General features: G+C 48.0%; 1 protein-coding gene across 2 annotated transcripts in view; it reads left to right on the top strand.

Annotated features, from left to right (window-relative positions):
* The window catches only part of SLC8A2 (solute carrier family 8 member A2), a 139,495-nt gene that overhangs the window by 95,376 nt on the left and 21,852 nt on the right, over window positions 1-22,267 (top strand). For both annotated transcript variants that reach the window (XM_066581977.1, XM_066581976.1), the window contains exon 3: window positions 9,917-10,020. In XM_066581977.1, coding sequence (XP_066438074.1) covers window positions 9,917-10,020 — 104 coding nt within the window. The remainder of the gene's footprint in view (window positions 1-9,916; window positions 10,021-22,267) is intronic.

Below are 22,267 nucleotides of genomic sequence, written 5' to 3'. Positions count from 1 at the left end.
ATATCCAGCAGCCTCTCCAACCTCTATCTATTGTTCCATCTGTGTAAAGGCCCATTTACATGCAAAGATAATCTTTCAAACAACTCAAAGATTGAAAAATTTTGTGATCTATTTGCATAAAGTGTTAATGGCCATTAATTGCTATCAACACTTTATTGTCTTCACTTGCATGTAAAAGGACCTCCAGGAGCTGTTTGCAGAGCCCAGCCTGCGATTAATTGTTCTGCTCCTGGCTGACGGCAAATTACATTGTTATCTGCTGGCTCCCATGAAGATAACAGCGTGCGGTCTACTAAGAGGTAAATGTGTTTGCTTTACCTCTCAGTAGATAAATGATGGATTTTAAGTTTACCTTAAAGGGGTTGTCCCGCGCCGAAGCGGGTTTTTTTTTTTTCAACCCCCCCCCCGGTCGGCGCGAGACAACCCCGATGCAGGGACCTAAAGACAGCTTACCGGAGCGCTTACCTGAATCCCCGCGCTCCGGTGACTTCTATACTTACCGGTGAAGATGGCCGCCGGGATCCTCTTCCTCCGTGGACCGCAGCTCTTCTGTGCGGTCCATTGCCGATTCCAGCCTCCTGATTGGCTGGAATCGGCACGTGACGGGGCGGAGCTACACGGAGCCGGCATTCTGCACGAGCGGCTCCATTGAAGAGAGCAGAAGACCCGGACTGCGCAAGCGCAGCTAATTTGGCCATCGGAGGGCGAAAATTAGTCGGCTCCATGGGAACAAGGACGCCAGCAACGGAGCAGGTAAGTATAAAACTTTTTATAACTTCTGTATGGCTCATAATTAATGCACAATGTACATTACAAAGTGCATTATTATGGCCATACAGAAGTGTATAGACCCACTTGCTGCCGCGGGACAACCCCTTTAAAATCATCGTTCAAACGAAAAGTACACAATGTGATAATCGTTACATATAAATGGGCCTTAAGAGACTCCCCTACAGGAGTTACCATGGCAATAGGCCCTGATGCGTCAGACTTTGTGCCAGTTCAGTTGCGTGTGCCACATTTTCATTGAGGTGAGCTGAGCATGTGATTTTAGCGCAGTTTTTGTTACATTTCCCAGTCCATCTCCATGGCAACCTTAACCACATAGGGTGAGTCTCTTACATTTGCAAGCAAGTATGAGAGGTCGGTGCAAGGCTAGGTGTGGCCTTAGTCAAGAGCCATAAGAGAAGCCTTGGAAGCTTGCTGTGGAAGAGGTTGGGTGCAGCCTGAGTGTTTGCTGCAAGAGATGCCTGGAGCCGTCTGGTCGGAGCTGAGAGTGCGGTCAGTTGGACAGTTGAAGCTGAGGGGCTCCAGACATGACCTGTTGTATTGCTGAGAGAGTCCACTATAGAGATTGTGAGTGCATATTAGAGATGAGCGAACGTGTTCTTCCGAGCTTGATATTCGTGCGAATATTAGGGTGTTCGGGATGTTCGTTATTCGTGACGAACACCATGCGGTGTTCTGGTTACTTTCACTTCCTTCCCTGAGACGTTAGCGCGCTTTTCTGGCCAATTGAAAGACAGGGAAGGCATTACAACTCCCCCCTGCAACGTTTAAGCCCTATACCACCCCCCTGCTGTGAGTGGCTGGCGAGATCAGGTGTTCGCCTAATATAAAAGTCGTCCCCTCCCGCGGCTCGCCTCAGATGCGGTGTGAGTTAGATGAGGGACAGTGCTGTTTATACCGGAGCTGCTGTAGGGAAAGAATTGGTAGTTAGTGTAGGCTTCAAGACCCCCCAAAGGTCCTTATTAGGGCCACTGATAGCTGTGTGTTGGCTGCTGTTAGCAGTGGGATTTTTTTTTTTCTCAAAATCGCCTCTGCAGACCGTTGCACCCGGCATTAGGGACAGAAGTGCTGCATAGGCAGGGAGAGTGTTAGGAGTGAGTGTAGCCTTCAAGAACCTCAACGGTCCTTTCTAGGGCCATATTTATCCGTGTGCAGTACTGTCCAGGCTGCTGTTAGCTGTGCTGCATTTTTTTTGGGCTTCTCAAAATCGCCTCTGCAGAGCATTCCACCCTCCATTGATACTGCAGGGAAAGAATTGTATAGGCAGGGCCACAACACAGTTATTATTCATAGAATATACGCAGTGCTGCCTGTTGGTGGGAAAAAACTGAAAACAAATCTATTTGTCCAGCCTCTGTCCGTCCTTACGGGCGGTGGACACGTGTGAGCTGCGTGAAAAACATTGCTAAATCATACGCACCCAGCTACGCTTTACTGCTGGCTTCGCCATTTGCTTTCCTTAATTGGGAAAAAAATACCTGCTCTGCCAGAGTTATAATAACTCTGCTACCCTCACGTTCTGTGACACATAAGCAGGGACACAGCACAGTTATTAAACTTCTCATGTTCATTGAATATACGCAGTGCTGCCTGTTGGTGGGAAAAAACTGAAAACAAATCTATTTGTCCAGCCTCTGTCCGTCCTTACGGGCGGTGGAGACGTGTGAGCTGCGTGAAGAACAGTGCTAAATCATACGCACCCAGCTACGCTTTACTGCTGGCTTCGCCATTTGCTTTCCTTAATTGGGAAAAAAATACCTGCTCTCCAAGAGTTATAATAACTCTGCTACCCTCACGTTCTGTGACACATAAGCAGGGACACAGCACAGTTATTAAACTTAGATAATTCATTCACTAGAGGCAGTGGGGCCTTTCGTTTTCCAAAAAGGGCAAAAATTATATTTGGCCTGCAGTCTTGCGCCAATTTATTTCCTGCCTGTGAAATCAAATCACTGGTAATACAGCATGCTGAGGGGTAGGGGTAGGCCTAGAGGACGTGGACGCGGCCGAGGACGCGGAGGGCCAAGTCAGGGTGTGGGCACAGGCCAAGCTCCTGATCCAGGTGTGTCGCAGCCGACTACTGCGCGATTAGGAGAGAGGCACGTTTCTGGCGTCCCCACATTCATCGCCCAATTAATGGGTCCACGCGGGAGACGGTTATTAGAAAATGAGCAGTGTGAGCAGGTCCTGTCCTGGATGGCAGAAAGTGCTTCGAGCAACCTATCGTCTACCCGCAGTTCTGCGCCGTCCACTGCTGCCAATCCGAATCCTCTGTCTGCTGCTCCTCCTTCCTCCCAGCCTCCTCACTCCACTACAATAACACCTGCTCAGGAGCGGGAGCACTCCCAGGAACTGTTCTCGGGCCCCTGCTTAGATTGGGCAGCAGCGGTTCCTCTCCCACCAGAGGAGTTTATCGTCACTGATGCCCAACCATTCGAAAGTTCCCGGGGTCCGAGGGAAGAGGCTGGGGACTTCCGCCAACTGTCTCAACAACTTTCTGTGGGTCAGGAGGACGATGACGATCAGACACAGTTGTCTTGCAGTGAGGTAGTAGTAAGGGCAGTAAGTCCCAGGGAGCAGCGCACAGAGGATTCGGAGGAAGAGCAGCAGGACGATGAGGTGACTGACCCCACCTGGTGTGCAACGCTTACTCAGGAGGACAGGTCTTCAGAGGGGGAGTCAAGGGCATCAGCAGGGCAGGTTGCAAGAGGCAGTGCGGTGTCCAGGGCCAGGGGTAGAGGCAGGGCCAGACCGAATAATCCACCAAGTGTTTCCCAAAGCGCCCCCTCGCGCCATGCCACCCTGCGGAGGCCGAGGTGCTCTAAGGTCTGGCAGTTTTTCACAGAGACGCCTGACGACCGACGAACAGTGGTGTGCAACCTTTGTCGCGCAAAGCTCAGCCGGGGAGCCAACACCAACAGCCTCACCACCACCACCATGCGCAGACATATGATGGCCAAGCACCCCGCAAGGTGGGACAAAGGCCGTTCACCGCCTCCGGTTTGCACCCCTGCCTCTCCCCCTGTGCCCCAACCTGCCACTGAGATGCAACCCCCCTCTCAGGACACAGGCACTACCGCCTCATGGCCTGCACCCACACCCTCATCTCCGCTGTCCTCGGCCCCATCCAGCAGTGTAGTTCAGCGCACCGTTCAGCCGTCGCTTGCGCAAGTGTTCGAGCGCAAGCGCAAGTACGCCGCCACGCACCCGCACGCTCAAACGTTAACCGTCCGCATAGCAAAATTCATCAGCCTTGAGATGCTGCCGTATAGGGTTGTGGAAACAGAGTCCTTCAAAAGTATCATGGAGGCGGCGGCCCCGCGCTACTCAGTTCCCAGTCGCCACTACTTTTCCCGATGTGCCGTCCCAGCCCTGCACGACCACGTCTCCCGCAACATTGTGCGCGCCCTCACCAACGCGGTTACTGCCACGGTCCACTTAACTACGGACACGTGGACAAGCACAGGCGGGCAGGGCCACTACATCTCCCTGACGGCACATTGGGTGAATTTAGTGGAGGCTGGGACAGAGTCAGAGCCTGGGACCGCTCACGTCCTACCCACCCCCAGAATTGCGGGCCCCAGCTCGGTGCTGGTATCTGCGGAGGTGTATGCTTCCTCCACTAAAGCACCCTCCTCCTCCTCCTCCTCCTCTGTCTCACAATCAAGATGTGTTAGCAGCAGCATGTCGCCAGCAGTCGGTGTCGCGCGGTGTGGCAGCACAGCGGTGGGCAAGCGTCAGCAGGCCGTGCTGAAACTACTCAGCTTAGGCGATAAGAGGCACACGGCCCACGAACTGCTGCAGGGTCTGACACAGCAGACCGACCGCTGGCTTGCGCCGCTGAGCCTCCAACCGGGCATGGTCGTGTGTGACAACGGGCGTAACCTGGTGGCGGCTCTGCAGCTCGGCAGCCTCACGCACGTGCCATGCCTGGCCCACGTCTTTAATTTGGTGGTTCAGCGCTTTCTGAAAAGCTACCCACGCTTGTCAGACCTGCTCGTAAAGGCGTGCCGGCTCTGCGCACATTTCCGCAAGTCCCACACGGACGCTGCCACCCTGCGCACCCTGCAACATCACTTTAAGCTGCCAGTGCACCGACTGCTGTGCGACGTGCCCACACGGTGGAACTCTACGCTCCACATGTTGGCCAGGCTCTATGAACAACGTAGAGCTATAGTCGAATACCAACTCCAACATGGGCGGCGCAGTGGGAGTCAGCCTCCTCAATTCCTTTCAGAAGAGTGGGCCTGGTTGGCAGACATCTGCCATGTCCTTGGTAATTTTGAGGAGTCTACCCAGGTGGTGAGCGGCGATGCTACAATCATTAGCGTCACCATTCCTCTGCTATGCATCTTGAGAAATTCCCTGCAAACCATAAAGGCAGCTGCTTTGCGCTCGGAAACGGGGGCGGGGGAAGACAGTATGCCGCTGGATAGTCAGGGCACCCTCCTGTCTATTTCTCAGTGCGTACAGGAGGAGGAGGAGGAGCATGAGGAGGATGAGGAGGAGGGGGAAGAGACAGCTTGGGCCGCTGCTGACGGTACACCGGCTGATTGCCTGTCATCCTTTCAGCGTGTATGGCCTGAGGAGGAGGAGGAGGAGGATCCTGATAGTGATCTTCCTAGTGAAGACAGCCATGTGTTGCGTACAGGTACCCTGGCACACATGGCTGACTTCATGTTAGGATGCCTTTCTCGTGACCCTCGCGTTGCACGCATTCTGGCCACGACGGATTACTGGGTGTACACACTGCTCGATCCACGGTATAAGGAGAACCTGCCCACTCTGATTCCCGAAGAGGAAAGGGGTTCGAGAGTGTTGCTATACCACAGGACCCTTGCGGACAAGCTGATGGTAAAATTCCCAGCCGACAGCGCTAGTGGCAGAAGGCGCAGTTCCGAGGGCCATGTTGCAGGGGATGTGCGTAGATCGAGCAGCATGTACATCTCAGGCAGTGCAACAGTCTTTAAGGGCCTGGCCAGCTTTATGGCTCCCCACCAAGACTGTGTCACCGCTCCCCAGTCACGGCTGAGTCGGCGGGAGCACTGTAAAAGGATGGTGAGGGAGTACGTAGCGGATCGCACGACCATCCTTGGTGACGCCTCTGCCCCCTACAACTACTGGGTGTCGAAGCTGGACATGTGGCCTGAACTAGCGCTGTATGCCCTGGAGGTGCTTGCTTGTCCTGCGGCTAGCGTCTTGTCGGAAAGGGTGTTTAGTGCGGCTGGGGGAATCATCACAGATAAGCGTAGCCGCTTGTCAACCGACAGTGCCGACAGGCTAACACTCATCAAGATGAACAAAGGCTGGATTTCCCCAGACTTCTGTTCTCCACCAGCGGACAGCAGCGATACCTAAGCAATACGTAGGCTGCACCCGCGGATGGAAGCATCGTTCTCTATCACCATCCAAAACGGGGACATTTCTGCTTCATCAATCTGTGTCTAATATTCCTCCTCCTCCTCCTGCTCCTCCTCCTGAAACCTCACGTAATCACGCTGAACGGGCAATTTTTCTTAGGGCCACAAGGCTCACTCAAATAATTTTTCAGAACAATTTTTATAAGTTTCAATTAGCTTAAAAGCGTTGGAACTTTAACTTGAACCAATTTTTCGTTACACTGGGCTGCCTCCAGGCCTAGTTACCACTTAAGCCACATTAACCAAAGCGATTCACCTGCCATCTTGGTTGGGCATGGCCAATTTTTACTGAGGTACATTTGTACTGTTGGTACACCAATTTTTTGGGGCCCTCACCTACAGTGTAATCATAGTAATTTCTATGTTCTTCGCCTGCACTCATGGTACAGAAAGGTGTGTGGGGTTGGCCTACACTTTAGCTACATAAATGTCACTTGTGCCTTGGCTATACTAAGGCTACTGAAATGGAACTAAGACTGCGCTCCCGCTATACTGCTGCTTCAGAATTGTTACTGGGGCCTGTCTTGAGTGCTACTATTGCTTACATGGAACGAAGACTGCGCTCCCGCTATACTGCTGCTTCAGAATTGTTACTGGGGCCTGTCTTGAGTGCTACTATTGCTTACATGGAACGGACACGTGGAGAGGACACGTAGTGCCTCAAAAACATCCCCCTCCTCCTCCAACAGGGAAAACATTGTTGGCAAATGCCTTTGCATTGGTTCGTCTGGTGGCAGTCCAAGAATTTCACCTTTACCGACACTACAAGACAGCCCCCCCACCATCCCCCCGCCACGGCCCACTTAATCCTGGCCACATTCCGAAAACCAACAAAATACAACCGTGGTACTAGGTCCGCAGTCACCACCACATTACCACCAACGCGGTTACTGTTAAGGTGCATATAACCAGTCTGACTGGGGCATGCAGACACCTTGACAGTATGAATAGTGTGTGGCACATAGGTTCCCCATTGCTATGCCCACGTGTGCAGCTCCTGATGGCGGTGGCACAGGATTGTATTTCTCATTGCTTCTGTACAGCATTGTGGGCTATCGCCCCGCCCCTATTAAAGAGGGTCGCTACCTAGCCGTGCCAACCCTGTGCAGTGTGTGCCTGCGGTCCCTCGTCGTGGCAGACGCACTTCTAAATAGACATGAGGGTGGTGTGGCATAAGGGCAGCTGAAGGCTGCGCAGGGACAGTTTGGTGTGCGCTGTGGGGGGGAGGGGGGGCGGTTGGTCAGCATGTAACCCAGGAGAAGTGTCAGTGGAGTGTCATGCAGGCAGTGATTGTGCTTTGTTGGAGGTAGTGTGGTGCTTAGCAAAGGTATGCCATGCTAATGAGGGCTTTTCAGAAGTAAAAGTTGTTGGGAGGGGGGGGGGGCCCACTCTTGCCGCTATTGTGGCCTAATAGTGGGACCTGTGAACTTGAGATGCAGCCCAACATGTAGCCCCTCACCTGCCCTATCCGTTGCTGTGTCATTCCCATCACTTTCCTGAATTGCCCAGATTTTCACACATGAAAACCTTAGCGAGCATCGGCGAAATACAAAAATGTTCTGGTCGCCCATTGACTTCAATGGGGTTCGTTGTTCGAAACGAACCCTCGAGCATCACGGGAAGTTCGTTACGAATAACGAACACCCGAACATTTTGGTGTTCGCTCATCTCTAGTGCATATCATTGTGAACTGTAGAATGTGTCCACAGAGCCATGCCAGGCCTGCTGAGCAGCTAAAGAAACTGTGACGTGGTTCTGCGAGGGCTGACAAGATGAGACAGTGTTGCCAAGTTTAAAATCCACACTGTCAAGTATCGAAACAAAGTTACAGTATTCTGTTATTGCATGCCAAGTTAAAATGCCGGTACCGCTAATTCAGCTGTCAATTTAAGACTTTTTATGTTTAATGCAACATGTTCTCCGTCTCTTAATCTATCTGCTCATGACATACGGGGGGGAAAAGGTAGCAGTTGCGCTTTGACCTGGTGACAGACGTTGCCCAAATTCAACTCTGCCAAATTAGAGGATACCAGTGTTATATATGGCAGATGGTGCAAGGGCCATATTACATATTTTGCACTGGGGCAGAGTTGCTGTTGCAGCGCGCCAGACTTAGTAGGGGTTAAGTAGCGAGGAAAACTAAGATGGTAGTCACGGTGGCTCTGCTGCTCCGCTTGGCAAGATGGTAAAGGTGGTCTGGACATGGGGCTACTGAGTGGTAAAGTTTGGCAGTTCTTATTGCACGCTGCCCGTGAGGCCGGGCAGGGTAAGTTGGTGATACCCCAGTGGGGCGCTACCCACGTGTAGGGGAAGATGTTGTTTTGTTGTGACACCAGTCCATATACAGGTAGGGACCTGTTCCGAACAAAAATAATAAATATGAAAAGTTGAGAACTAAACAAAAATAGGGGTAGTAGTCCTTGCCTGGAGTGTATAGTGTGGTATCTCAGTGCAGATGGTGTAGATGGTGGGAAGTTACTCCAAGAAGCAGGATTTAGCAGGTAAAACACTTATTGACAGGGAGAGTTCTTTACTTGGCAGCAGTTAGACGCCCAACCTGTGATGGGGATCTAAGCTACCAATCCCAGGCTATGTACTCTTGGCCAAGCCTGGCTAAACACTCCCCTGACTGTACACACCAGGGGTTGGAGAACATTACCAGGACACACATTACAGTGGAGAAATGTGAACAACAATGTCATAACTTTTTACACTTATTAAACATCACATTAAAGGGGTTGTCCCGCGGCAGCAAGTGGGGTTATACACTTCTGTATGGCCATAATAATGCACTTTGTAATGTACATTGTGCATTAATTATGAGCCATACAGAAGTTATAAAAAGTTTTATACTTACCTGCTCCGTTGCTAGCGTCCTCGTTCCCATGGAGCCGACTAATTTTCGCCCTCCGATGGCCAAATTAGCCGCGCTTGCGCAGTCCGGGTCTTCTGCAGTCTTCTATGGGGCCGCTCATGTAGAATGCCGGCTCCGTGTAGCTCCGCCCCGTCACGTGCCGATTCCAGCCAATCAGGAGGCTGGAATCGGCAATGGACCGCACAGAAGCCCTGCGGTCCACGGAGACAGAGGATCGCGGCGGCCATCTTCAGCAGGTAAGTATGAAGACGCCGGACCGCCGGGATTCAGGTAAGCGCTGTGCGGGTTGTTTTTTTAACCCCTGCATCGGGGTTGTCTCGCGCCGAACGGGGGGGGGGGGGTTAAAAAAAAACAAACACGTTTCGGCGCGGGACAACCCCTTTAAGACCTGATTGCAAAAATGCAGTTAACACATCAAGTGTTGGAGTAGCCAACTCTGGGGAACTCCACTGGAAGTCGTGTCTCTGAATTTAGGGCTTTGTTCATGTATTACATGAGCCAAATGTAGAATGGCGGCGCTGAACCGAAGAAGAAATTAAAAGTGTCTTACAAAGATTTTTATTAAAAAAGGGTCACAGGGCGCATGGAAAGACATTGGTAAGATGGGACAACCCCTCAACGCTGATGGCAGTAAAAGAGACGAAATTTAGAGTCCATATTGCATCTCTAAGATGATTGAAGTTCAGTTTGATGGAGCCGGGTTTGGTCTGGGTTTTCAGACCGTATTATGGCCTTAAATATATAACATTGCCTGCCATGTGGGACTGATTTGCAAGAATGCATCGATCTCTAGTCATGGGACTTACAAGCCTCTCCCATTCTCTCTCCTCAGTAAAACCCTACAAGTCAAGATTGTTGATGACGAAGAATATGAGAAACAAGAGAACTTCTTTGTGGTCCTGGAGGAGCCTCGATGGATGAAACGTGGGATTTCAGGTACCTCAAAATCATCTTATATCATTTCCCTGTATGGACCCCCACTTTAGTAATCCTATTCATGTCTTTTATAAAGCCTAAATAAATATAAAAGAAGCCCTATCATAGAGCTGTTCTTCTTCCGGCATGGAAGAGGTTAATCCCAGCCACCTAAAAATAGTCTCTTAATTAGGAAATCTATGGCAGCATTTGCTAATGGTTCATACGGCTCACATCATCTTCAGTGGATACGAGGCATTGATTTCCTTGGTTACTTTGTTGCTAAGCAACCTGCAGATGATTACACTTTTGCCTAGCAACAGGTTTCAATAGTTGCCTGGGAGAATCGTGCTGTGGTCAATTGTTGCCAAATAGCTTTACCTTGTGTAAAAGTATACAATGTAACGCAGCAACATCAGTTGAAACAGTTGCTAAGCAACAGGCAGTATGGCAGAAACCTCTAGATGGATGCAGTGGAATGAGGGTACGACTCATGGGTTTCCTGCATCCGGGCAGACGCTCTGCGGGTTCTGTAGATATCCAGGCTTGTGTTATGCATCCCAATACCCAGATGTCGTATGCAGTTAACTGAAAGTCTCGTAGTCACTTTACATGGTCGTTCTCTGTGGAACTTTCCAAATTTGCAGCCACTTTATTATAACGCCCAAATTAAATATCAAGTAAAAGCAGCCTGCTCTCTCCCGGCCCATTCCTGAAGACCAGTGGGGATCCTAATTCTTGGAACCTCCTCCACCGATTGACTTTTAAGACCTGTCCTACTGATAGGTCATAATACACACTAGTGTAAAGCCTCTTCACAGCATAAATCCCAACGTTTGAACACTGAAAAGATAACCAACGTTTAGCGCACATGGCATTCTCTTTACATTTGGCCACACTCCTTCATTAAGCCACGCTCTTCGTGTCCCTTCGCTGTAGTAGTGGCCCTCAGTGACCCCAATACAACGCTAGCATACCTTTAAATAATAGTTAGATACCAGCTCTACATAGTGATAGTGATTGCAGTGCAGTTACCTCCAGTGATCACAGGTGATATTGTCCCTAATTGGTGGCATCCTTTTTTACTTTTTCTCTGTCTGAGCCCAGCCCAACAGGATTGCTTTTAGTCAGTACTCATCTCTGCACACTCTCCCCATGCTGCCAATACTCCCAATGCCCCACTCAGTTATTCCCTCATTGTTATAGTGCCTCTTCTACGGCCTCACTAATAATAGTGACTTTCTGTGGCTCCCCTTAATTACAGTGTTACACAGTGGCCCATCTTAGTTATAGTGGCCCCTCTTAGGTATAATGACCCTGTGTCGCCTCTCTTAATTAGAGTGAACCCTTATGTGCCACTAGTAGTGCTTCCTGCGGCCACTCTTAATTATAGTGACCACCCCATAGCCCTACTCATAGTGCCCCCTGTAGCTCTTCTTAATTATGGTGATCTCCCGTAACCCCTCTTAGTTATAGTGACCCCCTGTGGCCCCACTATTAGTGCCTCCTTTGGCCTCCTTTGGTGCCTCTATGGCTTCACTTATAGAGCCACCTTTAGCCCCTCTTAGTTATAGTGACTCACTGTAGCTCCTATCAGTTTTAGTGACCCCCTGCGGTCCCACTCCACTAACTCGCTCCACTAACTCAATCAGCGGTAAAGGCAGCGTGCTGTTTTGACTACATTGACAGGGCCTGATGCTCACAGCAAAGTTTAACTTCTCCCCTTCTGGACACAATGATGGGACAAGCAAGAGTCCGGAGAAGTGATGGTGGTGAGTGGGACAGTGGCATGCCCTTCTGGAATGGCAACACAGCTATCCGAATCCAGGACTGTCCCTCTGAATGTGGGACAGTTGAGACCATTGCTTTAGACCCTGAATTTCAATGCAAGTTCCATCTCATAATGATATGTCGCATTCAGGGTTTATTGACTGCAGACTAGACAATACATACAGAGAGAGATGATGCAACTTCTACTGGGCCCTTGGAGATAAAGGGCCCAGACCTTCTTGGTTCCATCTCATTTGCTATTTTGTGGCAAGAACTTTGGAAAATCTCATTGATATTTTGTATTATTCTAATCTTGGCCAAAAGCCACAAAAACAATGGGCCATCCAACCCGAGGATCTCCATCTATTGTTAAACGACAAATCCCAGCATGCCCTGACAACCATGTAGCTTCACAACTGAAGGACATACAGGCTGCACACTCCTGAGTCTATGGCTTTATGTGAAATCAGAACAGATGCAGAGTTATTAATCATCCATCATGGAGAGGAAGAACAGTGAATCATCCATCATGGAGGTGTAGTCCAAGACTATTGTTTTACTGGGACAGGTCAGAAAATGTAATTATCAAAAAAAGGAAATACTGGGTTATCAGACAGCGATTCTGAGCGCTTCCTACTGTCCACCACTCCTGATAGAAGGAAGCGCTCATTATCTCTCCCTACATGACCTCATTCTCAACCAAGTAGCCATCAGATCCAGCTAAGATTGTTTGTGAATAGTTTCTGTGGTTTAGTTGTTACATGTTTAATAAGGTTATTATTAAAGGAACACTGCGGGCAAAACTGATATGTATTATTCCTAGTGCAGCATCTGGGGGGACAGAACATGGCACAGACCGGCGGAGCCACCAATGAGAGAATGCCTGTGGCGTGCCCAGCCACAGATCAGTACTTTTTATTTTTTTAATTGGAATTACCCTTTAAATGTATCCAAAAGCATTTGTGTGTATGATATATATAAATATAATATGCACATACACTCTTTGTAAAACAAAATCCCGTCCTAGAAGCAGTTGTCGTTTGGCAACAAAATGCAGCATGCAGTTCCATCTCAGGCAGATATACAAATGATGAGAGTTGTGGTGATTAGATGAACGGTCTTGTCACCCGAGGCCCTAAAAGTGGTTCCCCCCTTGGCCTATAAAAAGGCTCTCAGAGGCTCCTTGTGTGTAGTGACCTCTTCTTCCACTTGTGTAGAGCTTGCTGACCACTAGACGTCTCTACGATGCAATCCAAGACATTTCACCCACTTAACGCAGTTTGAGAGGGGGGCATTATTGGAAGGCGAGAAGCTGGATGGTTGTATCGACAATTACCCACCACCTGGGCCGTTCTAAACAGACTGTTAAGAGGTGTTGGGACCAGTGGATGGGGGCACACAAGGCGACTGGGCTCAGGACGCCCCCAACAGACCACCAGTAGAGAGGATCAGCTGATTGTCCGATAAGTACGAGCAGCTCTGTTTTGTTGTCTGTCATCCAGAGACAGTTGGCACCATCGTTACAGGCCCATGAGTTTGTCAGAACCATTTCCACTTGCTTGCCTGAAGAGCATTTGGTTTCACAGCACCTATTACATGTACTGCCATTGACACCCACCCACCGTAGTCTCCGTTTACAATGGTGTCACGAACTATGAAGCTGGACTGCTACAGAGTGGAACCGGGTTGCCTTCGGCGATCTGTCGAGGCTTAGTTTGAGCATTTCTGATAAGCGTGTTCATGTCTGGAGACCTAGGGGTGAGCGGCAGACTGTCCCCACTGCTGATGTTATGGTCTGGGGGAATATTGCATATGACCGTTGGTCACCCCCAGTAGTGGTACAAGAGCAAATGACAGCTCAGCAATATGTTCAGGACATCCTGCAGCCACATGTGTTCCTCTCATGGCGGCTTCCATGAGGCATATTCCAGCAGGATAATGCTTAGCCACACACACATGGGTGTCACAGGAATGCCTCCACCACATTGCCCCACTACTGTGGCCTGCCCTGTCAACCTATTTATTGCCAATAGAGCATGTGCAACGGCTAAGCCGAGTATGCCAAAGTGGGTGAGACCACAGGGATTGCAAGATGGTTGTCATGGGTGGCTCTGTGATCCCGCCCGACAGTGGCGATAATGGTGCTCTGCTCAGCTGCCGCACAATGGCAAGAATAACATATAAGGATACTTTGAAATAAACAATTGTTTTGTCACGGGTGACGCCAGTACTCCACCCTGAATTCCCAAGTGTAGTGGTGGTGAAATAACTTGAAACGAGTCCAGTAGCTTGTATTAGTAAACTGGAAGCACGCACGTTTACTGAAGCTTTCATGAATACAGATGAAATACAATTGAATTGTTGCAGCATTCAGGATGTAGCAGAGCCGGCAATGATGCAGTAACTTAACACGTTGAAAACAGCAAATTTGCACTTTAAGCAACACTTTATTCAACGCTCTCTCTCTATTCTCCTAGAGGTTACTCAGTAATGATTTCCCCTCAGTATTGGATAGCTGGTGGGCTTACTGGACATGCCTGATGCAGGTGTTGGACGACAGTTGAAAATGGCCACTGCACTAATCCTGGCTTTTAATTCACCGGGTAGTTAAACTCATTGTTTTGTGGAACACTGGCCTCCAACTCAGATCTCCTCACTGACAGGTGGACAAGGGAGCGGAAAGGGACCGCGCTACCCTTGCTGGCTTGGTGAAAACACTGCACTCACGGATGAACTGCTAACACACCTCCTCTCCGACCACAACTTGCTGCAGACACCTTTCTCCTCCGACTCCTCTTCTCTAATTCCTCATTCACTTCCTCCCCATCTTCCTGCACTTTCTCCAAAACTCCACCCACTCCACATAGAGACTCATGTTAGTCTTTTCCTGCTCCGGATTCACCCACCAATCCATGGAGGCCTGATATATAGCCAATAGGCAACCAGCTATTGCCAGCACTAAGCTCTCAGCATAGGAAGGGGAGAAACAGGGTTTCTTGGACATGTGGCACCTTCTATGCCTAAAGGAAGCGCATAGACAGGCATGCCAGGACAAATGTTGATGTGACTATTCTGGAGGACTCTCCGGGCCACTACACATGTATGGAACCATCTGGGATGCCAACTTCAACAGCCTACGAGTTTGCACAATGTAAAAGTTTAGTTACAGCAAATGAAGACTGATATACCGCAGGATACCATATGGACCCTGTATGCCTCCATGCTCACCTCTATCACATATTGTGTCCAAGCTAGAGGCGGTACAACAGGATACTAAAGCCTCCATGTATGCCCATATCACATCTTGTATCCAAACTGGAGGCGGTACAACAGGGTACTAGAGCCTCCATGCCTGCCTGTATCACATCTTGTATCCAAGCTAGAGGCAGTACAACAGGGTACTAGAGCCTCCATGCCTGCCTGTATTACATCTTGTATCCAAGCTAGAGGCGGTACAACAGGGTACTAGAGCCTCATTTAAAGGGTCAGTTTTCTGCAATAAACTCTCCTTTTGCTCTGATATTGTAATCACTTACTTATATCAACGTTACAATCACACATTAAAAGTTTCATTTGATCCCGACAACTCCTCCTCAGTGCTTTATTTTTCCTGGCAATGAGTGTGTATATATTAAGCCGTTCTGTGCAGTTGTGGAAAAATGCTGCAAAGTTACAACGCCTTCAAAAAAAGAAGTGTTTGTAGTTTTTTTTCCTTCAATTAACAAAAATTAAAAGTAAATGAACAAAAGAGAAATCTAAATGACATCAATATTCGGTGTGACCACCCTTTGCCTTAAAACAGCATCAATTCTTCTAGGTACACTTGCACACCGTTTTTGAAGGAACTCGGCAGGGAGGTTGTTCCAGACATCTTGGAGAACTATCCACAGATCTTCTGTGGGTGTAGCTTGCTCAAATCCTTCTGTCCCTTCATGTAACCCCAGACAGACTTGATAATATTGAGATCAGGGCTCTGGTGGACCGTATCATCACTTCCAGGACTCCTTGTTCTTCTTTCCGTTGAAGATAGTTTTTAATGACATTGGCTGGATGTTTGAGCTCATTGTCTTGTTGCAGAATAAATTTGGAGCCAATCAGATGTCTTCCTGATGGTATTGCATGATGTATTTCTCAGCGTTGAAGACATCATTAATCCTGACCAAATCCTTAACTCCATTTTCTAAAATGCAGCCACAAACTTGCGAGGAACCGCCACCATGCTTCACTGCTGCCTGCAGACACTTGTAGTGGCCCACAGTTAGTGGGGCCCCTCCATAATGTTATATGTCTGTCTCGTGCAATTGTCTTGTCAGTGCTTTTTGTGTAGTGTGCATTTGCTATGTGTATTGCACCACTGAAGCACTGAATGGGTTAATGTCTTGGTTATGTCTGGAAATGTATCATGTTGTGTGCCATGTGACTGTCATATATATATTTATATATGTTTGCTAGGTGGATGCAAGAGAGTCTGTCTGAGTCTGAGTGAGGAGTTTAACACATTCTGCTGACAAGTTGGCAAGTGAGAGAAAGTCAGTGAGTGAGACACACAGACACTGATCGGTCTGTGTGGGGAGAGAATGGAGGAAGCTGAGCAATTTTCTTCTACGTGGCCTGGGACCAGTCTATCCAGGATATGCCAGTACTACCACTGAGTGCTATATAAGAGAAGGACCGTTGCTTGGCCAGGAGAAAGACACAAGAAGTGTGAGTGTGGACTAGTAGAGAGTAAGAGAGAGACAGAGTCGCGGGAAGCGGGATCACACAGATAATTGTCAGGGTGTGCTGCTGGGATCTGTAGTACTAAGGTTCCTAGCAGCACAGCTACACAGGTGGGGGTTAATTGAGCTGGCTGGGTGTGATATTCTGCAGCAGCCAATCTCCTTAACTTTTCGGAATAAACAAAAACTTTCCACAGTCAGAACAAGGATCACATTTTCATAATTTTCATGAAATCTGACAACTAGCAGGAGCTGTATCTGGGTAATTGCTTCATCAATGTGGAAGTTGATCAGAACTGAATTACTTATCTAACCAAACTATCCCAGTTATTTGGGAGTTGTCCACTAGCTCCCTGAAAACAGAGGTAATGAGGGTAGGGAATGGGAAAAAGGGGAAGGACAGGGGGGAAACACATACGGAGCGGGAATAGATAGAAGGGAGGAGGAGAAAAAAAGACCCACAGAAGCTCCTCATCCCTGCCATCCCCCCATAGTTTATTGTATGGTTATTATTTTATTGGCTGAGATATAAAGGACCCGTGTACAGCGGGATTAGGGCCCAGTGAGCTCATAGAGCGCTTAGGTTCTTGTATTCCTCTGAGTTCTGGTACTCAATCCAATGATACCATGTCTTGGAGAACTTGTCCTGTGTGTGTTTGATGGAGGCTGTAAGGTCCTCCATCTCCATAATCTCATGGACCTTGCAAAACCACATTGAGATAGTGGGAGGTGACGATTGTCACCACAGTTTCGGGACGCATGTCCGTACTGCATCAACCAGATGTCTCACCACAGAACGCTTATAGGAGTACTGAGGAATGTCGCTGAGATGTGGGAGAAAGAATGCAGGCGAGTTTGGGAGTGCGTACTCCCTGAATTTGGAGGAGATACGCCAAACCTCGGACCAGAAACCTGCTAGCACCGAACATTCCCAGAATATATGCAGAATGGTCCCTTGACAAGTGCCTCCAGCAGAGGGGGGAACTGTGGGTATCATTTTATGAGGTCAGGAGGGCACCCTGGACCACCGCGAGAGAATCTTGAAACCCATTTCCTGAGTCTTGCTTGACATGGAGGATTTATGTGTAAAGGTATAGATTCTGTTTAGTTGTTCTGGTGTAAACAATACTGCCAAATCCCTTTCCCAGGCAAGAACACATGATGGTGGTCGGGTCTCTGGTTAATGTTGCCTCTTTCTCTTGTGCTTTTTCAAAAGACCTTGAGCAGCTCATATTGAAACCCCAGTCTGCTTTGAAATGTTTTGCCTGGAAGAGACCTCGTTGATGCAGGATAACTACCTTGTGTCTTGTTGCTGTGCTTAGTCCTGCTATGGTGTATGACCTGTGACGTGCAACTGTCTTCCACAACTTCACCTTCATAGTACAGTTTGGCTGTTCCTCACCCAGTTTTAAGCCTCCTACACAGCTCTTTCTGTTAACAACTGTATATCAGCCATCATTATCTCCTGTCCAGTATAATTGGATAATCATACACTTGACTAGTATCCTACATGTTAATTGCGTATGGGCTGCGGGTCGGACAGCCTCTATTGACTTCAATGGAGGCTGTCTGCATAGAGTCCTCAGCAAAATAGAGCATGCTGCGATCTTTCCTCCGCTTGCGGAATACGCAATTTGTATCCGCGAGTGTGAGTGAAAAAGCAAATTTACATGCCTTTTGAATGGTTGCGTTTTGCTCTGAATACTCCTTTCAGACGCTGATCGTGGATTCCACAATTGGAATCCGCCCGTGTGAACCCGGCCTTAGTATGTTACAAAATGTGTCCTGATGTTACCAGTAAGGCTGTGGTCACATTTGGCAAATTATAAAAGGCATGCGGGTTTTGAGAAACACATGGGTTGTTTTTGCTTCATCTCAAAAACACAGCAAGAAGACACAAAGTGTGAATTCAGCCTTAACAATCAGCATGTTGATGCTAAAAGATCCCTTAAGGACCTTTCACACAGGACGGAGTATTCAACAGCCGGCACTTCCCCATCAAAATCCGCAGGATTCAGGGACGACTTATTCTGCAACAGATCCATAAAACGGATCTCTATTACAGACGTGATCTTATACGCTCGTCTGAAACCAGCCTAAGTCTGCAGCATAAATAGACATGCAGTGGATTTAGGGCGCCTTTACACATGGCGGGATTGTGTAATCTCCGTTGCCAGAACTGCTGTGTGAATTCTGCAGCATATACAGTACAAGCCATGTGGCGGACATTTATAAAACCGCCTTAACGTGTTGCGGAAATCTTCTGCAATGACTCCTCAGCATTTAGAAAAACACTGGATTCTAAATCCGCAGCGCGTCTGTATATGCTACGAAAAACAAGGGTTAAATCCTGCAGCAGATCTGCTACAAAAACCACCGCCAAATCTGCCACACTTCGGTGTAGATTTTACCTCTGCGGTTTTCCAGTGTCATGGCTGTACGTTTTTTGTTGCAGAATGCAATTTTTTTAAAAACGCTGTGGATAAATTGTGGAAATCTTCTGCACCGAGTAAAGGATATTACAGAATCCCCTCGGTGTGGCCTCTACTATAAATGCCGTCACGATTACTGCAGTAATGGTTCCACCATGTCTGAAGGCAGCCTAAAGGTCCTCATACACGTTAGACTAAAGTTGGTGATAAAGGGCTATTTCTATCAAAACGATTGTTCATTGGATGAGATTGAACAATGAACGGTCATTTCGGCCCACTGATGAGGGTCATTGTCTGGAAAAGAAGTCAGAGGAAAGATCTTTAGTTCAAAAATGATCCTTCTTTGAAAGAATGTTCCAGAAAGATGTTTTTTCGGTCATGCCGTTGAACCTGTGTGGCCAGCTTGTAGGACCGTGGCAGCCAATATGGACTAATATGTGTGTAGCTGAATCAGTGAAATAATCGTTCACCTGACAATTGTTTTTCAACCATCAGCCTACTTCCTCCTTGGGGTCTGACCACCATAAGGCTAGGGTTACATAGAGATTTGGTCCAAGACTCTCTGGATGTTGTTGCGATCACAGCAATTTACAAGTTGCAACACAACGGCATTGAGTTCTATTAGATTGTGAGATGCAGGGCAACACTGTGATCTTTGGCCTCAGGGTTGTTTCACACACATAGCACCTTTGCAGTTTTGGATGTATTCAAAGCCAGAAGAAACATCAGTCCTTCATTTCACGTGTTGATGAGCTGGCTGTGTAATGGGGAACACTACTTCCCTTACACAGTGCAAAAAAGGTCCTAGAACTTACTGGGCACTGCAAAAGGAGGTCCCTTTCCCCAGCAAGGTCCTGTAAACTTACCAAGGACAGTACTGCGTCAGAGCTGAGTGCGGCAGAAGAAGGAAGCTGGGGATGCAATAGCCTGCAGAAGAGGAGCCCTTGGAGCAGCAGCTGAAGGATCTGCAGGGAACCCAGAGGCTTATGGATGGAGAGCAGCTACTGCTGGACTGCAGATTCTGTACAAGGGGGCCTCACACCACTGGATTAAATTACTGGACGCCATCCACAGAGAACATCTGTACAGTGATGATTTTCTTTCCAAGTGACAAACTGTAAGTGAGGTCGACTTCAATGTAAATAAATAGTGTGCAGACTGACAGGGACTAGACCCACTATACAACAGGCCTGATACAAAGGAAAACACTGCAGCAGGTATCCAGCCAAGCAACCTTGGTCACAGGAGACGGACAGAGGCAAAAGAGACACACAGAAGTGAGCGCCTGGAAAGGAGATGCTGTGTTCAGTTATTGGCTGGGATCCGTTGCAACGTATTGATAGTGTGTTGTAATCACCTGCCTCAAAGGGCCTGTACAACCTATTATGTGAACTGCATGCTAGTGCGATATAGCTTTTATAGAGTCTCAGTGTTACTGTTATCTTGGATCCTGCACCAAGTATTTCTCCTAGGATCTAGCTAGTGTTGATAGCCTCAGACTACTCTCACACACGCAGCGGTTTTTTTACAGTGTTTAGCATGGCATTTATTTTAATGGGGCTTCTTAGACTGGCGTTTAAACACTGTAAGCTCTATTTTAGCGCGTTTGAGTGCTTTTTAACGCACCTCATCACTCATTGTCATGACGGGTGCCTTAAAAGACGCTGCCGAACAAGTTAGAAAGCGCGGCGTTTTAACGAACGTTGTGTGTGGGAGTGGCCTTAAGTAGCAATAAGTTAGAAGTTAGGTTGATGCATTATTGCTATATTGTTACATAACGGCATTTCTGCGTTCCTAAATAAACGTATACTTTGTACTCCGTGGTCTGCATGGCATTCCTGTAACCCGGCTCGCATGCGCCGCCCGTGACGGCTGCAGGGAATATCAAACAGAACCTGTCATCACTTCTGAATATCGCTGCATTCACCATGAAATGACAATTCTGTTGCATTTAGAGAAACCGCTTGTTATATTCGTCGTGTTTCGCTATTTAAATTGTTCTTGTTTGTTTGTTGTTTTGTAAAAATAATAAAACTCTAATAATAATAAACAAACCTCTCTTGCAGCAACAGGCTGATAGTGCAGCTTGGGTCCTCATACTAATCCCCCCAACACCCTCGCCCCGCACGCAGCTACTTTGTATGGATACATGATTCACCCCAAAATATACCTACACACATTACATATAATCAGACAGGATATCTATAAGAGAACTTTTTAACATCACAGTTTAGATATAGCGGCCCAGCTATAGTAACTTCTATATAAGGCAGTCACCATACAATAACCAGATACCAGCTGTACACAGAGATAGTGATTACAGTGCAGTTACCTCCAGTGTTCACAAGTGACATCTTCTCTGATTGTTGTCGTTCACTTACTCTTTTCTTCTCCATCCGGTCATAAAAATGTTCTAAAGCTACAGCTCGTTTCTGTATACCTTCCCCATCCTGCTGCTACCCCAGTGCCCCCTCATGTGCCCCACAAATTAATACTGCTTGCACAGCATAATAGTTCACCCATATTAACCACTACTAGAAATAGTGCCTCCACATAGTAATAGTTCCCCTCTGTGTCCCCCACAAAGTAAAAATGCCCATTTTGTGCGCTAGAAAAATAGTAATTCCCCCTCCATGCTCACGATGTAATGGTGGTCCCTTTGTGCCCCATAAAGGTTTGGGCTAAGTTAATTTTTTTAAATTCCTGCTCCCCACACATAAAAATATTAATCATATACCTGGCCTTCCTGGCTTCCTGCGGCTCGGGTGTGGCAGCTCCGTTCTCTGCCTCAGGTCTATGCTGACAGTCTGCCTATTTATGGATATCACAGGCTACTGCAGCCAATCACACGTCAGCATTTGAACACTAAGGTCTATGATTTGCTGCAGCGTTCTGTGGCATTCCGCACACCGGCTGCTGCAGGCTGTCAATACAGCATTAGAACGGAAACCTGGGGATGCAGCGCTGGAGCTGCGGTGGAGGCGAGTATACAATTATTGTTTGTATACATGGGGAGCACGATTGAAAAACAATATATATTGGATAATAATAAAGCCCCCTCTGTGTTCCTATCTATATATATAAAATTGAATGTATGTCTGTATGCGTGCGTGTCTGTGTGTCTGTGTGTCTGTTTGTCCTTTATGCGCTACTACACAATTCATCCGATTGCCATGAAACTTTGGGAAGTTGTTGAGTACACTCCTGGGAAGATTATAGGCATAGTACATTTATGCTACGATAAATGGCGCGCGTGCGTGCGTCGTCGACAGTTACGCCCCCCCACGTAGATCGTTCGATTTCCATGATTGCCACTAATTCTCTCACTTCCCGATGTTGTAGAAACAT

This window comes from Eleutherodactylus coqui, chromosome 10, assembly GCF_035609145.1.
Source record: "Eleutherodactylus coqui strain aEleCoq1 chromosome 10, aEleCoq1.hap1, whole genome shotgun sequence".
NCBI classification, from domain to species: domain Eukaryota; kingdom Metazoa; phylum Chordata; class Amphibia; order Anura; family Eleutherodactylidae; genus Eleutherodactylus; species Eleutherodactylus coqui.
This window is presented reverse-complemented; position numbering and strand designations above follow the sequence as displayed.